Raw genomic sequence first — 17924 nt, 5'->3', positions numbered from 1 at the left:
CTATAACGTAAATGCACATCATATATATATCCAGTGATCATTCAAAAATAGGGGTTATGCACTAGGGCGTGCCTTGGGCAGGTGATGTGTCAACAAAGTCAGCAATGAATGGCTCCAGGGCTCCCTCCTATATGAGAACCTCTTCCTCGTACTCCTCAACAATCTCCTCTTAGTCATATTCGTCCGCAGGCACAATCTCTACCAACTCATGATCTACATGCATGAAATGATGATGCAACACTTAGTAATACGACAATAGCAACTCTTAAAATATGAATACATCTATTAAGCTACTAAGCTAGTTCTACCAACTAAGGTGCTATGCTACATATTGTTACCACTAACAAGTATGAAACATGGCATATACTATCTTAGCAACTAAAGACATTCTTACTCTTAATACCGATTTACCCTATATATATGATAAAACAAGGAGTACTAGCTATTCTATTTATCAACCTACTCTGGGGCTACAAAAATTACAGTGCGTGCATAATAATCTAATGAGCCTACTATAAAAATTTCATGACTCAAGCTATCATCAATTTGCCACAAAAAATCCTACAAATATTAAGCTAAATAATACTAAGCTTTCTAAAGTGAATTTATGAGTCTATCATTACCACAACTAACTATAAACTAACTACACCAACAGATAGATACATTTTTGTGAACCTAACAAATTTTGTATCACTATTTTTGGACATCTACTGAATTTACTATAATTTTACAAAGTTTAGCTCAAAACTAAATTGAATAAACATTCATAACTTCACTGAAAAAGGTAAACCGAATCCACCCACGCGGCCCACTGCGCGAGTGGCTCGGCCCACTCCACTCGGCATGCGTGCGCTTGCGCTCCACCAACACGGCCCACGTGGGGGCGTGGCCCAGCCGAGCGATGATGGCCCATGACGAGAAGGCCCGCGCATGCTGGTACATTTGCTGAAACACCCTTTCTCTAATACCGAATCTAACCAAGGTCCACAACACTATTCCATTAGTCAACTATCTTACAATTCCAACCCTCCCCCTTTCCTTCTTTACCATGGCCATACCCTCGCCCCCCCCCCGTGCGCCCACCGACGTGGCGGCGCTAGCACCGGGTGGTTATGCCGGCTAGACCAGCCCTTCCCCGCCCAATCTAAGGAGCCAATACTAGCCTAGGCATGAACGCAAAGCACTGGGCGAAGAAAGCATGAGCTAGTATGCCATAGTAAGGCCAGTCCATGGTGGTGGAGCTCCTACAACAAGGCGGTGGCGTTCCAGGGAGTCACAACAACGTCGAGGTAAATACGGCAGCGAGTGAGCTCTAGGCACTCACCATGGACCCAGAAGAGGTGGCGGTTCGACCAGAGGCGGCCCGAGCGAAGCTGGCCACGTGTGCATGGATGGTGCGGTGGTGCGCCGTAGTGGCAAGACTACATCAGGGGTGGCTATGTGGTGGTAGCAACTTGGCAAGGGTGCGCAGGGTGATGAGTAGGTGGAGGCAAAGTTGGTGGTGCAACGAAATGAACGCGAGCAGCACTGGAGTGGGGGCCTTGCCATCGACGCGTGCCACGATGGTCTTAACGCCTCGGTGGGAGGAAAACTCCAAATTGGAGCATGGCACAGTAGGGATCATGGTGCGATGGGGTTGGGTGGCTAGCTGACTACACCGCGAAGCCATGGACTAAGTTAATTGGACCGAGGTGGCTCCACCAAGCCAAATTGAAGGCACGGGTCCAGCGACCATGGCGATAGAGGAACAGGGAAGGCAGGCATGGCTTGGCTCGTCGTTGCCATGGCGAGACATGGCTATCAACTCGGTGCACAATCGCGCACGTGCTATAGGCCCTAGGGAAGCAGCCAAACACGCTAAGGACGGTTGGCCGCATTGCCATAACTCATAAACCGATGGCAGCTCAACCCTATGTGCTGTAGTGGATGGCGCCGGTCTTAGGAGGCAGCATCATAGCGTCGCATCGAGCACGGATGTGATGGCAATGCAGGTGGGGCAAGCCCATGCGTGGCAAGGCGATGTGTGGGAAGGGCCATGTGCCGGTCGTAGCAGGCCAAGTGTGGCCACGTGCGCACGGTCTTGCGCAAGCGAGCATGAGGTGGTAGAGCGGCCAGGCGGACATGATGGCGGTGGCAGAGCGACCTAGGTGGACGCGGCGCGAGCAGTGCGAGGACATGATGTAATGCAGGTAGCGACACGACGAAGCAATGACAGCGGACTGGCCAGGGCAACAGGCCCATGACGACGGCGATGGCGGCAGAGCAGACAGGCCCACTGGCGCGGCGTGCGCGCATGTAAGTGAATCGCGTGCTTGGGCACGGCAGCAGGTGGTAGTGACCAACAGCGTGGAGCTAGTGGTAGGACTAGCCAGCGCGGTGGCACGCATGCAGGCATGCGCGTCGGTCGCCTGGCATGGCGATGCCAAGTGCCGAGCATGGTGACCGCACCCAGATGCTGCAACAGTCTAGAAACACATCATGCACGCTTTTTTAAAAGCGTCCCAAAAATCCAACCCAAAGCTTCAATTGCTAAACCACCTATTCCATTCTCAAGAAGGCTTGTTAAGATACTAAAACAAACTCTAAGACCATACCACTACTTAGCCCAATTCTTCTATAAAAATTGCTGAACCTAGCTTCGTCAAAGCGTCGTCCGACTTAGGAAATTCGACTAAGTCTCAAATGGTTTAGCGTCGAATTCGATTTCCAAGCTATTCGATACGCTAGCTAGTGAATTCTGTTCTCGACCGCAAGTATTTCATCATCACCTACGAAGCTTATACTACAAACTTTATTAAAGTTTCATACATGCGTTCTATAACATTTTTGTTCCATAAAAATTCGTTTAAAACCCTAAGTGATATAACGCGACATGAAATATAACATTTGTTTCGTGTTTCTGATGAACGTTTCAAGTTACGTTCAATGCTTTACACCATATATTACATACATTCACATATAAATATAATGCTCATGCATTGTTTTAGCAAAAGGCTGTGCAGTGTAACACCGAGGGTGTTACAACAGGTGAATGCTAGGGCTGACACTTGTGTGTGGAAACCTCCTGGTGGGCTCAGCGAGGATTTCCTTACGATGCGGACATAGAGTTATTTATAACTTTCACCCAAAAATGTTTTACAAAGGAAAGAATTACAATCTATTATCATTCCATGTATATAGATGCTCCTCATGTTATCGTTTGAACTGTCATTACCTAAATTTTGGTTTTCGCTGAAAACTATGATAACATTGTATAATCTGTTGTTATAATCAATTGGTGTAATACTCTGATGTTGCATTAAAAGAGATGTAAGAAATGGTTAAGCATGTTGTAAGCTTTATCCTCTCATTTATGATCCTGATGGAAAAATGTGGATTTTTGAGTTCTCCCTCGGGGTGTGCTCGATAGAACTGCCTGATGTAGCTCACCTTTGGGGTGCTTAGTGTCTAGTGGAAGACAAGCGCCTCTGTAAGTGTGTTATTTTGGGTGGTCCTACCACATGGCTCCCCCTGTTGGAGTCAGACTTGGAGGGCGACTCTGATTCTTTTGCAAGGAGGTTGTGGAAAGATTTCATGACATATTCGGTCATCCCCATGAACTCATCGTTCATGGGGGATGGGGGCATGCGTTGCGCCATAAGGTGGCCAATAGTCTTGGTGGCGTTGTGCAGATAGAACAGGAGCGCTATCGGGGTGCTCTAGATGAGGTATTCCGGGGAAAGCGGCTCTCCTTCGGAAGCTGCGTCATGATGTTGGCGAACGAGAAGGTGAGGCGGCCTAAGTCCTCCCGAGACATTCAAGGTCCCAGGAAGGCATTGAGCTGGCGTTCTAGCCTCCCGTAATCGAAGCCAAGGAGCTGGTCACTCCCGAGAGCATGGGCCTCCGGTGCGTGCAGCCATAGCTCCTCAAGCGCATCGGCGATCGCATCAAGGCCGTTGAAGTGGAGAGGTTGGATGGCGATGGGAGCCTGCACCAACTCTCCCCCCATTGTGATGATGAAATCTAGGTTCCCAAAGCACACATCCGCGCCTAGGACCCAACTAACGCCATGACTAGCCACCCAAGGCCTGATGTGGATGTCAAGACGCGCAAAAAGCCCCTACCTGGTATGTCAACTATCGGTGTTTCGAGTTATCAACTAATAAATTTCTAGTATTGCGCATCTGGCTCGGATGGTGTGCTTAGAGGACATGAGGTTTATACTAGTTTGGGCAAAAAGTCCCTATGTTCTATTCATCGCTGCTGCTTACTAGCACTGAAAGTTTATAGTAGGGGTTACAAACGAGCGAGAGAGGGATAGATCCCAAGTCTCTGATGTGCGTGTGCTCCTAAGGCATGTTAGGGCATGTGTTTTGATGTCTACAGCCGTGTAGAGTGGTGAACCGCCATCCTCTCTCCTGGGGTGTCCTGGTTCCCCTTTTATAGATGAAGGGGAAGAGCAGGTTACACAAAGAGAAAGAGGGAGAAGACCAAGGAGAGGAAGGCTTCCAGGACTACCGGGCCTTTCTTCTCCTTTATGTGGGTCCCGCTGACACTGCAGATGGTGATAGGGACGGCTCCACACCGGGTGCCTATTCGCCGCTGATGCCACGCCCCCATGTTGTCAGCAGGTCGTGACGTCCCATTCTGTCCCGGTGGGTGACGTGGCGAACTAGCATGCTGGTCAGCAACCGTACAGGGAGTAGGCATCATAGTGACCATGCATCCGTCACTATTGGTGGTGTGAGTTCCTTGGAGTGACATGTCTCAGGCACGGGTCATGTTGAGATGTGCCCGCTCCCTGCACGATGCCAAAAGTTTGACCTTGGGTTGTACTTTTTGGCCTATAGTGGTTGGCGGTGGTACGGGCTTCCGTCAGGAGCCGTGCCTAAGGGGTCGGGCGAGATGGAGCCCCCGACCCAGAGGCCGGGCAAGGCGGAGCCCCCAACCCAGAGGTCGGGCGAGGCAGGGGCCCTGACCCAGAGGTTGGGCGAGGCGGAGCCTGCGCACCTAGGAGTCGGTTGGAGTTGTAGTCGCGCTCTTGACTGCTTGGATGAATCAATGTTGATGACCATTAGCTCCTCCTCTTTGGGTACCCTAGTATTGGTCCTCGACACCTAGGTACAGCCACCCTCGCGCAACCTTCGCATTAAGATATAGTGATGTTGCAATAATTCTACCCTAATATTGTATCAATACCTTTTCAGAATGTTGCATGCATCATACCGCATCCTTTCCCGTATATATGGTCAACATTGTATTTAGATATGCTTGCTAAAGTGTGAAAGCAGCACTCACCTCGCATTGTGTAGTACCGTCTAGACATTAATGAGGCAGAGAGAGGGAGAGAGATAGCTACAGCATGTTGTAACATCTAAAATCGCCTTATAAAATACTAAGGAATCCTACTGCAAGCGTGCAATATAGTAGAAGAATGTTCGAAACAAAATAAATCACTTGTTACAACATCAAAAAACACTTCACGATATCCATCTCCATCCCGATAAAAACAAATTAGTAACATCCAGAGAAAAATCATTTCATCTCCATCTTGATAAGAACATATCAAAATCTGCTGATTATGTGATGCAATCATAACAACAAAATCAACTCCAAATTAGAACATCTAGTTAGAGCTTCTACAACATGAATAAATCCCCTAAAATCAAATGTCGGAACATTAGAAATCATGTGCTAGGATGAAACATGTCTTGATGAAGAGGGAAATCCAGCCCCCAGGCAATGTGACCCTCACCCACTTCTCAACATCCACTATCTCTCTAGCCATGTCCTCATCTTCACTGTAGAAAAAGTAGATTCACAAGGGGAGTGCTAGCCAGCCCCCACCTTGCCATGGTCATCTCGCCCTTTTTGCTGAATCTGGTTCAAAAGGTGGAGGAAGCTCAAGCTCTTCCCTAGGCTGAGCAGTCAGCTAGTGTATAGTGTCTGTAGAAGATGCTAGACGCCAAGCATGTGACTCCCAAGTATGGCCAAGCGGGCGTGATGGCAAGGGAGGAAAGTGGACAGACGCCACCAAGAAGATGTGGTGGCAAGGGAGAAGGTGGGCATCAGACGAGCAAGCACAATGTGCAGGGCAAGCATGTTAGATGGGAGCTATTGAGAGCAATCGTTGGATAGAGAAGCAATTGAAGAGAATATTGGGCCATTCATGAGCCATTCACATATGGGTGAAAAAATATTATGTGGCCCAACTGATCTGCTAGGAAGAAAGTTTTGTCTGGATGTCCTACCCCAAGTATTTCCGTTGTGCTTTTGAGGGATCTAACTGTGTGGTTGGCCTTTAGCTCTAATTTGACCCTTTTTGGGTCCTGTTGTTACGTTTTCTAGGGATTGGACGATTCCATCTCATGCGTGTGGTTTTGCGCCCCTGCATTTTATGTATTTTATGTGATGGGCTACTGATTTTCTATAGTGCATTGGCAGGATGTATAAAGTGAAAAATGTTTGTTTGTGCTACATGTGTATGCTCTGTTGTGGTTTTGACATATCTCGTAATGTGATTATTTTATTTTTCTCTTGGAAGAGAACGTTCTGGTCAGTACGACATATCGTTCTAGACTTCATTAAATTACTATAAAAATAAGGCTATATAGTAATTATATATACTTTCTTTGCCCTAAAATAGATGACCTTATAGGTCAGGGCACAATAATTTTTGTGGAGTGAAAAAGATATGATGCACATAAAACAAGAAAAATAGCGATCTACAGAGGAAAGAGAAAAATATATCGGGAAAAGAGAGATACATTGAGATGCTATAATATCAAGTATTTTGAGACAAAATTTGAATCCTACGAAGTCATTTTATTTGGGATGGTGGGAATAATATATTAATTATTCTAAACATACATAGACTTATATTTAATATATTATCGTATAACTCAACAAATTCATAAAATTGGTATAAGTAGTGTGGAAAAAGTTCTAACTTGTTATTACTAGCAGGAGCGACTGTACTCTCTTGGTCCTTGTGGCTCACTAGAAATGATAGTGTTTTTGACATGTTCGGTCCCTGTAGGTCTTATTCAGGGCAACACATTGGTTTCGGTTTTAGGTTCAGTTGCAACGAAGTGAAGAAAAGAAATAATGCACATACAAGGCTTGCCAAACCCTAGAGACATCGGCTTTGGCCTTTTTCCCTCTTATATGGATGGCCATTATGTCTAGAATTATGAATTGAGTTTCCGTTTTTTTTGTGAGTCTATTTTAAGCATGAGTGCGAGAACTTCTTTGTATTGTAATAATATAATCTGGTTCCTCACTCTTTTTTGTGTCTGCTTTAAGCATGAGTGTGTTATGACCGAGGATGAAGCCAGTTGTTTATTCTATTATCTAAAAAACAAATTCATTAAATTGGGCATCAAAAGAATTATTACTTGATTTTCAGTTAGTATTTGTGACCGGTATGGGCGCTATTAGTCGGAATAGTCGGTAATGATCAATATCTATTGATATTGAGACCGTTATGAAATGACTATGTTTTCATACCAGTTTAACCATTGGTATTATGTACGAGAGATATACGGAACATTTATACAGACTACCGGTATGAAAATGGTATTGATATGCTTCCTGATAGAATAGGCTTAGCGTGGCATCTTGTTCCGCTGTTGGTGAGCCTCCTTAAGATTTTTTGTTCAAGCGTCAGAGGCTAGAGCGTGCTTGGTTGCAAGCCAATTTTTGCTAAGCCAAAACATAAGCAAGTTCAAAAAATTTGACATGTAATTGGTTTGCTGCTAAAATATTGGCGATTCTTTTCAAAATTTGGCAAATATTTTTCTCTCTTGCTGATAGCAAACTAAGTAGTCAAATACTAACTTTGATTAGCTTACCAAAATATTGACTTACTCTAATATTGATCTACCCATATTCTGATTTACCATAAAATTAACATGGCAGATAGTGTGTTCTAACTCTTCTGGCCTGTTCGTTTCGCTGAAAAAACAAATCGAAATAGCTGATTTATTGTAAAAGAAAAATATTATTTTAATTTAAAATAAATTAAAAAAATAAATTATAAGAGAAACGAACAAACCCGAGACGGTGGCATCTATGGCTGGGCCTGGCAATGGCAAGCCGCATTCATGGCAGCCAGTGTCGTGCGAGCTGATTGGTCCACGCGAGCGAGCCGAGCAACGAGCCACGCCCACGCGGGAGTTGCTCCATCTCGCGCGCGTTCGATCACAGGGAGCTCCACGCGTCGGCCATCCGAGGTGCTCGAGGATCGGGGTCCACGTGAACCCACCGGTGTCTTCTGCTTCCTATCCCTAGGAATTGGAAGAGCCTTCTCTAGTCTTGAACCTCGACTACTCCGGGGGAAAGTACTGGCGCAGCAGCACAGGAGCGCAGCGGTCGAAGTCTTCTTCGATCAATAAACTCAACAAGAAGGTGCATTTTACTGTCGTCTCATCAGGCAGGCGATCTGATCGGCGACATGTCCTGAACGTCGTATCGGGCTTTATTTGATCATCTGCACAGGTATTCTTCTACTTTTCCCTGAACTCTAGAGTTAGAGTTTATTGATTTCGTTTCGGATTTGTGTTCGATCAGTTTGTGGTGTAATAAAATCGGACGGTATTGTTTGTTTTGTTTTCTGGACTTTGATTTTTTGGATATATTTTTTTAATATGGTTTCAGAGTAGTTTGATGGGGGGTTTTCTCGATGTAGAAATTTCTGCTTCGCAGTCATTTTTTTTTTGAGGGTTTGTGTCTTCGTGATGATACTAACCCATCTAATTGCTGTTCGTCTTGATGCCTTTCTCTAGTGCCTAAGGTGACCATTTATTTTTTTGGTGTTTTTGGTGGTTTCATCCTTAGATCAGGGGAGGAGGAAACGAAAACTTGGTGGGGATGATCGGCTCTGCTCCTGATTCGGCCCGCCGGAAGCCGAGTCACGGCAGTGCCAACGATGAGGTGCGGGATGGTGGCACTGTGGTAAAGAACACGAAGAGGTCCGCTGATGCCTTCACAGAGAAGAGGAAGAAAAAGGAGCATTTGTGCAGTTCCAACCATGGGAAGGATAGGGACATACGGAATGGCGACCAAAGGATAAAGAATAGCAGGGTGCCTGCCGCATTATGTGAGAAGGGGAGGGAAAAGGATGGCCTGAACAAAACCAACAGCAAGAAGATGGTGGGTGTTGACCTGGACAAGAAAAAGACGATTACATCGAATGACTACAGTAAGGTTGAGGGTAAGAAAAAGGTCAACATCGCATCCCTTGAGAAGGAGAGGAAGAAAAAACTTCCCAATGCCAGCACTGGGAAGAATACGCGAAGGGATGATGGCGAGGGAGGGAGGATCATGAGTAACTCTGATACTAAGGTGAAGAGCAAGAAAGTGTCCACCACATTATCTGAGAAGGAGAAGAATAAGGAAAAGCTGAACAAAACACACAGAGAGAAGAAGATGCAGGCTGCTGACAGCAAAATGAGGAATCACGACAGTGGAGTGAACAAGGGGAAGGTGTCCACAACATTTTGTGATAAAGAAAAGAAAAGGAAAAGGCCAAACAATACCAACAGTGAGAAGGAGACTGCGCCAATCACATCTGCTGTTAAAGAGAAGAAAATGAGGACCACTGAGAGCATGGAGATTAAGATGAGACATGACCGACAGAATAGGAGAAATGTGCCACTTGATGTATCCAACGAGAAGATGGATATATCAAGTCACTCTAACTATAAAATAGGGAAGAGGAAATTACTACACACACAATTGAAGAAAAAAAAGAGGATGCAGTGCAATGATAGTGATAAGAAGATTCACAGTGCCAAGCTGAAGGAACTGAAAATATTTAGCTGCGGCAAGGAAAAGGTTAATCAGGCTTCATTCGCATTTTTTAAAGTCATGTGCAACAATTTCGAGAAATTTCTGGTATGGTTTTGTTTCTTGCTGCTTTCCATTACAGTTCTTTGTTTCTCTCGTACACGCAGGAGGACTGTGTATCATTTCACTAATAGGTAGAAAAAAATGGTCTGAATACATGCCGATTCCACGGCTTGGGCTAGTTTTTTTTTTTTCATTCGCGCCCTTTTAATTAGATAAAAACAGCATGCTATATCATTTTTTTGACATGTCTGGATTCATTATAGTATCCTTTTCTTTTCTTTGTGTTATGTCATGGTTCCTACCAAACATCATGTGCATGCATATATTTGTGCAGGTGATACCACTAACTGTTGCACCCAGATTGGAGTATTTGACTAATCATCTTGTATTTCTTAAAGATTCAGAGGGAAAATGTTCAGTGGTCATGGTATCGAAGGTCGCTGGTTCCCTTGCTTTTGATCAGGGATGGGATATTTTTGTTTCAAACCATTTGATTAAATGGGGTGAGTTTCTGTTGTTTGAGTATATTGCTGAGAGTACATTTTCTGTGCGGGTTTTTGGTACAGACTCTAGTGAAAGACTCTACTTCAATGCTGAGAGCACAACTAAAGGTGAAAGAAAGAAACAGACATGGAGTAATATGTCACCTGATGATTTGGTCTTCAACGATGGTAGTTCAGAAAACATAGATAATGGAAACTATGTTTCTGGCGAAAATCCCAGGACCAAAGTGCCTCAAACTGGTCATGTGACTTACAATACAAAAAAAGACCCTAAACCAGTTGAACATGTGGTTGGATCTAGACTAGTGGCACAAGATAACAATGGAAATTTGATTGATCCACAGTGCAAAACAAAGGGCACTTCTCCACTGTGCAGCAAAGGAAAAACACTAATTATGCTTATAGATTCTGAAGATTCTGAACCTTTAGAGCATGAAAATGGGGATACAATGAATCTAGCCATATCAGGTGCAGATTCAGATACAAGTCTTGTGGCTGTTAATACCAATGAAGACCCTATAAGAGCTCAGAGTGGTATTGGGAATGGACCCTCAGTTGTACTAGCTGACGAGAAGGGGAGTTCCCCTGAAATTGAGTGCGGAACCAAGTCCATTTCAACAACATGCAGCGAAGGAAAAACAAGATCTCAAATAATTATAACTGCTACAGCTCTCTTGGATTTACATGATTCAGATGAAGATTTAGGAAGAAAACAAAGAACAAATGCCATTCCTTTAGATTCTATCACGACTGTGGTAGATTATCATAATCATAGCAAGACGAACATTATCCAAAACTTTTACAGAAAATATGAAGCTCCTGGAGGTTTTCGCTGCTTGGAGAAGTGGAGGAAGGATGTTGTGAACAATCAAGCATCTCTTGATTGCACTGTACCGATTAAACCTGAAAACCCACAAAAAAATGACAGCATGTTGGTTGATGGTTATGGTTCAATTGAACTAAACCCTGTAGATGAGTACATTTGTTCGGAGGGCAATCATGAATGTGTCCAACCAATATTCACCATGCCCATCAAAGAACCATCAAGTGCTGATAGAGTAACCAATTGTGGACACGATGGGACAGAGATCGACTATAGCATCAATGAGAAAGATGGAGGTCTGATTCATCTCATAATTTTTTTATGATTTCTACCATTATAGGGCTTGTTTGGATGCACTCGTATCTACCTCAATCCACGTGTAATCCACGTGTGCTGCAGTGGATTGGGGTGGAAATTAACTAACTTACATCCTAATCCACTCCAATACACATGGATTGAGGTGGATACGAGTTGTGCTGTTTCATTCAAAATAGAGTTTATCGTGGAGGTAAATGATTTTTGTAGTAGAAATAACTAATTTCTACATCATTCTATAGGTGCTTCTGTTCTACTTGAAGCAAAAGGGGAACGATTGGAACCTATGGGAAGCATTGTACATAGCCAAAGTAACAATGTCCCGTTGTGTGCGAACCCTATAGTTCCGGGTAAGGATGGTGCACCAGGACTAACCCCTATTGGGTCTGAAGGAAGTTGTGCCTTTATTGAATCAATGCTCACAGGGCCCATTGAGAAAACCTCAAGTCCTGACGAAGTATCCAAATGCAGCAGTAGCACGATAGAGATCGAACATAATGTCAATGGAAAAGGTGGGGATGTGCTCTTAACTTTCTAGTATTATTACTTCAATTGTTTTTCTTTTAAAATTCTCTTGGTTGTTTATTGTGGAGATAATTGTTGTTTATAGCATATTATTGAATCTATGTTTGGTAGGAACTACTGTTCAATTTGAAATCCAAATGGATCAAGTGGAGCCAGTGAGGAGCAGTGTACGCAGCAAAAGTTGCAACATTGTTCTACGTGCCAACGAATCAGGTGAGCTTATTTTATCTTGTTTTGTTTCAATGTAAAATTAAAGAGTGGGTAACTTGTTTTGTTTGTATATAAAATTAAAGAGTGGGTTTCTGATTGGATAACGTGTTTCTAATTAGTCTGTTGGATTAATCCATGCAGAACATCGTTCCTCCAAACAGGAAGGTAGAATGTCTAGTAACACTGAGGTCCCAGAGCCTTCGTTGCCTATGAAGGACGAAATTCTGAAGCTGGATTGTCATTCTCCACCAGAGATCAACTCGCAACTGTGCATTCCTGATACCACTCAGAAATGGCTTGTGAGTTGTGCAGATTCCATAAATAGTCTTCTTTCACTAATGCCTGTATATCTTTTGTACTTTCGTATCGGTGCAATCAAAAGCATCCTTGCAAAAAGGAAGAATTGTGGAGTTGTGACCTCTTGCTCCCCAAGGACTCACAAAAAAAAAAACCACAAACAGCGACCGTGAGCAAAACAATATTCACTAATTTAACATTATTCAATTACTGACGGTTTTGAACAATGGATGGTTGTTATTGCGGCCATGATGATGTAGAGGTTGTGGACTGTGCAAATGGAAGCATACATTTTAATTGGGCCGCAATACTAGCATCACTTGAACTGTTTAAAAACTGTAGAGTAACGCCTTTTTATACTTACGGGGTTTGGACCTGAAGTTCATAATCTTTCTAGTTGCCTAAATGCCCTCAGTAGGTTGTTGTAAAACATGTTGGTCTGCTGAGATCATGGTGTGTGGATTTGTAGCACTTGTTTTAAGACTGCTTGTAGAGTGTATTAGATTTTATTTCTCTAAATATTGTTCTGATGACAGTTCCGTCCTTATTTGTTGGGGCTATTAGATTATTCCAGTTTGATGCTTCGTTGGCCTCATTCACCTGTTCATAGTTTCTAAGTTCTTATTATATAAGTAAGTTTCTGATCACATCGCTGAAGGTGTTTCTGATCAATGTTCCTCCAGGACCTATCCAAGTCGCTTTCCAGTGCAGTTAGACAGAGAAGGCATCATTGGGATGTTATAATGCTGAAGGATCCCATGAAGAGATTATGGCCTATTATTTACCATGACAGCCCAATATTTGTGGGCTTCACGGCGGGCTGGAAACATTTTGTTGCAGCAAACAACCTCGAGACCGGGGATGTCTGCGAGCTTATTAAGGAGTCAGACGATGATGAGCCGGTGTACTCTGTCCGGATGCGTGGTAAAATTTAAAATCCCACTTCATCGGTGCACTTCTCTTAGGTGGGCTAAACTTTGTGATTTAACTTTTTTTACCTATGAATCAATCAATTGGTACTATAGCTGACTCTTCTTTCCTAATAACCCTTTGCGACTTGAGAGTGTGCAGGCCTCAGGAAGCTTGCTTCAGTCGAACTACTAGGCGGATCTTGTGAATACCATGTGGATCTGCCGTTTTTTTGCAGGAAGTCGTGGGAAAACCTTGTGGATCTGGTGTTTCTGCGTGGGCAGTGACTGGTGAACTTTTGACGATCCACGTCCTAAGAACTATAGAAGTCAGGCAGGCTGGGAGCATGGGACTGCACCTGCACCTGTCATATTTATCAGTCGTTGGAACTGATACGTTTGTTCTGTGTAGTGTAGTAGTGTGTAACCATAACCATGAACCGTGACGCTGTAGGATAAGACGACCACATGCGCTGGCCAGGGTCGCTTTTGCTCTCGATCTGCCGCTTGATCCTGGTAATGTTTCGACCATGAGCATGACTGAACTTGATAAAGATTTCGATATATAATAATATATTACTGTTACTATTGTTCTCTTGCCTCTGTGGATTCGTTTTTACACCTAATTAAAATTCTTTATATACTTTGCGAGTTGCGACAAGGTTAAGCATTCTTTCCTAGAGAAAATGCATGCAATACGAGGATGTTGAGCCGCAGCGCATGGACTGTGATGGTGATAGCACAGGGTTATGTTCTTGCTGTCCTCAAATAAAACCCACAGATGTTCGCATGGCATCTGATATCCTATGCCGTGGAGGCGATGGAAACACTGGAAAGCTAAGCACAGTTGCGGCGGCGCTGACCTGACCGTCGCGCTCGCGCGCGGACGCGCTGGACCAAACCAAACCATCCACACAAGCCCGTTCTACACACCAAGAGAATACTGTATGTAACGAGGCCGACGAAACACCGGTGCACATAATCAACGGCTGCCCCATTGCGACTCTGTTCTGGCAGAGACTTCATCTACCAGAAATGATGCAATTCACAACTGAATTCTTACATACCATCTCAACGACTGGAGGCATACCTACTGATGAGTTCTCTGAGGAGTTCTCTGCCTTTATAGCGCTGGGTTGCTGGCACCTGTGGAAGGCCAGCAACGGAAAAATCTTCAGACAAGAATCCACTTCTGTTGATCAGGTGCTAATAAACTGCAAGATTGATGCAGAACAATGGAGGTTCAGACTTCCAAGAAAGAAAAAGCAAGTCGCCGACGTATGGTGCCATATCTTAGAAATGGCTAGAACAGGTCAGGGCTGAAACATTGGACCATAGGCTGTTTTAATCGCTTAGGAAAATTGTAACCACCTCAGTGTTTCTATAAACAATATTTGTACATTATGAGGCCGTTCGGAGCCATTATAATCAAATAAATCAGGTGGAGAACGTCTCCCCCGTTGACCATAAAAAAAACAAGCCCGTTCTGAACAAGCGACGTCAGCGCTAAACGACTCGCGGCGACAAGACTCAGCTCGGCGTCTCCGTCCGCACCGGTGGTCGCCCAACACCCACGCGCTGCTACTGCTACTGCTAGCCGCCCGCATTGATCGATCCCCTTCCCCTCTCCTCTCCCACCTGCCCCTGCCCGGATTGAAGCCGATTTTATGAGGCCGCGCCGCGCGTGCGTTAATGCTGCCACTGCCAGTGCCCGGCCCGGCTCGACACGCCACTCCCCGCTGGCCGCAGGCGTCTCAGCAGTCAGCACGACGCCTCGAGCCCTCGACTCGACTCGACGGACAGCGAGTACCGAGCAGGGCGGGACGGGGCCGTGCCCGTGCGGTGCCGAGGCCCAGGGGTTGGGATTTCCGGCCGCCGCCGGCGACCACATCCCAACGCTGTCTTAATTTCTTTTCGGTAGAATTAGTTGCGTAGCATAAAAAATCACAGTCTCCGTAAAATATCACCGAAAGTTTGACGCTCCGTAAAATATCATCGAAAGATTGAACCATGAACTGAGAGTAGCATTCTGTTAAAATAAAATCACGGGAGTAACGGAAGCCTCCATCGCGCCCGTACGCGATGTTGTCGCGGATGCTCGCTGTGAAAAGGAACGTCTCAATGTTGTCGCGGATGCTCGCTGTGAAAAGGAACGTCTCCTGCCGCACCCCGCCACCACGTGCAGCGCCCGCAGGTTGTGCTTGTGCACGTCCTTGCTAGATAGGACTATAGGAGCACGCGCCAGGACGTGGGCTCATAGAACCACTGCACCAGCGCCAGTAGGTTCCAGGGCCTAGAAGCACGTGTCCTTGCCGAGTTAAAGAAGCACACGTCCAGCAGCAGGTTTCGGCGGCCAGAAGCAGCGCATCGCCTTCGCCACCACCGGTCCATGGCCCTATCGGCGGCTTGGACGAGACCGACGAGGCGCCGAGGATGACGTAGCTGCCGAGGGTGGAGCCGAAGTCGACCTTCCACTTTAGAAGCACGCCATCGTCAGTGCCAGCTCGATGTGGAGGCGCCGCAACTGAGCGGATGTAACACCCTCGGTGTTATACTGTAAATCTTTTGCTAAAACACTACATGTGCATCATGTTTATGTGATAGTGTATGTAAAATGACGTGTAAAATAATTTCTGTAACTCGAACCGATCGACAGAAACGCGAAATGAAAGTTACATTTCAGTGTCGCGTTATGGCACTTAGGGTTTTAAACAAATTTTTATTGAAAACATAGACGAGACGTTAATTAAGTTTGTAGTACAAACTTCGTAGGTGACGATGAAATACTTAAGATCGCGAAAGGAATTCACTAGCTAGCGTACCGAATAGCTTGGAAATCGAATTCGACGCGAATCCGATCGAGACTTAGTCGAATTTTCTAAGTCGGGAAGCAGCGTGACAAAGCCGAGTTTGACAATTTTTGTAGAGAATTTAGGTTAAGCAGTGGTATAACGTTTTAGCTTGGTTTAGTAGCCCCATGTGACCTCTTGATCGTCGTGAAGTGGGTTTAGGTCGAGAGACAACCTTGTGGTAGGATTAGAGGTTTTAAAATTCGCGCTCAGCATGTTCTCGGTGGGTTCGCTGGCAGTGCGCGGTCACCACGCGCGGTTCCGACGTCGTCGTGCCAGCCTTGCCTGCACTGGCCGGCCGAGGCCTCCTTGGCTGGGTTGCAGCCTGGCTGGGCTGGCCGTGGTGCCTGCCTCTGGCTGCTGCCCCCTCCTCGGCCGTCGCCGTCGCGCTGCTGTGTCCTTCTTCCTCTTACGCCGTGGCCCCACCCAGTCGTTGCCGTCGTCCTGGCGTGGTGCTGCTCGCCAAGGGTGAGTCACCTCCCCATGTGCGCCTATCCGCCGTCGGCCGCATCCCGCCGAGGTGGCATGGCGTCCCTCTGTCGGGTCTCTACAGCTTGCGTCGCGTCGTCGCTGAAGCTGCTGCGCGCGCCCGCTGCGCCGTCACGTGGCCTAGCCACCTTCGTCTTGCGAGTCAAGGCACTGGGGTCGCATGTCGTCGTGCCCGCCTCGTACGCGCACGTGGAGCCATCATCTGTCACACCGTTGTCCTCTTCCATTTAGTGGCTGCGCCACGCCGCGCTTCCCATCACAATTGCCTCGAATGGCATCACGCTGGCCGGCCGAGCCACGCCAAGGCCAACCCGCAGAGCCTGCCCATCCATGTAATTGCGCACGCCTAGAGCTTGAATTGGAGCCTAGCTTCGCACCTAAGCCTGCCACTGCTGCAGTCGTACGGTGTTGGGCTTCAATTTGCGGTTTCCCCCACCATCGACCCCTTAAGACTGAATAGCGTCATCCACCTAATTGGTCTCGCACCATCCACCTCCATCCAATTAATCACGCACCCAACTAGCTCTGGTGGTTAGCTCGTGATTGGAGTCAACCCGATGAGTTGTCATCCGCCTAGTGAGGTACTGCGGAGCATTTCCCTCACGGCGGTCCACCATGGCCGTCGGGGTGGGTGCTCGGCCAGGGCGTCGTTCCTTGCCCTTTGTCTCAATTGAGTAGTGCTTTTGTGTCTCCTTGACTTGGTTGCCTCTCTGGTGAAATAGTTTCACCAAGGTTTCAGCGAGTCCCCGAGAACATCGTCATCGCACTTGCCATGAACCAGAGCAACCCCGCGCACGTGGCCAACCACCTTGCCAAGCCTCGTGACTTCGTCCAGGCCATCCTTCACGTCTCTAGTGAGGCCCTCCTGCTCCTAGGGTAGATGGTTGAATCGGTTAGGGCCGAGGCTCGCCGGAGCGCGTGGCCACCTCCGGCGAACGTGGTGTAGATGCTATGTCCGTGGCCGGCTCGTTTGGGTGTAGAACGGGTATATATAGGACCTCTAGAATGTTATCAGTACTCTAGGCATGGAGTCTAGGTAGTGATGGTAGCGCTAGGCTAGATGTTTTCACTAGCGTCAGTGTCACCATGGCCAAACCCCATCGTGGTGCATGGCCACGCCTCTATGCGGCACTAATCATGGTGTTTTATACCTCTATCGACTGCGCTTGTGATG

At 46.2% G+C, this 17924-nt stretch overlaps 1 protein-coding gene across 2 annotated transcripts; it reads left to right on the top strand.

The window, feature by feature from the left end:
• Positions 1-8338: 8338 nt before the first annotated feature.
• Positions 8339-13947, top strand: LOC136474145 (B3 domain-containing protein Os02g0598200-like). 2 transcript variants are annotated; one of them, XM_066471744.1, is made up of 8 exons: positions 8339-8478; positions 8818-9876; positions 10166-11453; positions 11715-11984; positions 12109-12210; positions 12349-12506; positions 13188-13469; positions 13576-13947. In XM_066471744.1, exons 2-7 carry the CDS (start codon positions 8851-8853, stop codon positions 13437-13439), a joined length of 3096 nt encoding a protein of 1031 aa, XP_066327841.1. In that variant the 5' UTR covers positions 8339-8478; positions 8818-8850; the 3' UTR covers positions 13440-13469; positions 13576-13947. The 2 variants fall into 2 exon arrangements, with proteins under 2 accessions (XP_066327841.1, XP_066327842.1); XM_066471745.1 differs by having other exon boundaries at positions 13567-13947.
• The last annotated feature ends 3977 nt before the right edge of the window (positions 13948-17924 follow it).

Source organism: Miscanthus floridulus, chromosome 8 (assembly GCF_019320115.1).
Source record: "Miscanthus floridulus cultivar M001 chromosome 8, ASM1932011v1, whole genome shotgun sequence".
In the NCBI taxonomy this organism is placed as follows: Eukaryota; Viridiplantae; Streptophyta; class Magnoliopsida; order Poales; family Poaceae; genus Miscanthus; species Miscanthus floridulus.
Note: the sequence above shows the minus strand (reverse complement) of the source record. Positions and strands in the feature narration are given on the sequence as shown.

Bases quoted from the DNA above. Each gene is read 5' to 3' on its own strand.
- LOC136474145 (XM_066471744.1), top strand. From the start codon at position 8,851: ATGATCGGCTCTGCTCCTGATTCGGCCCGCCGGAAGCCGAGTCACGGC. The intron at 11,454-11,714 runs GTCTGATTCATC...ATCATTCTATAG, and splicing joins CATCAATGAGAAAGATGGAG to GTGCTTCTGTTCTACTTGAA. The intron at 11,985-12,108 runs GTGGGGATGTGC...TATGTTTGGTAG, and splicing joins ACATAATGTCAATGGAAAAG to GAACTACTGTTCAATTTGAA.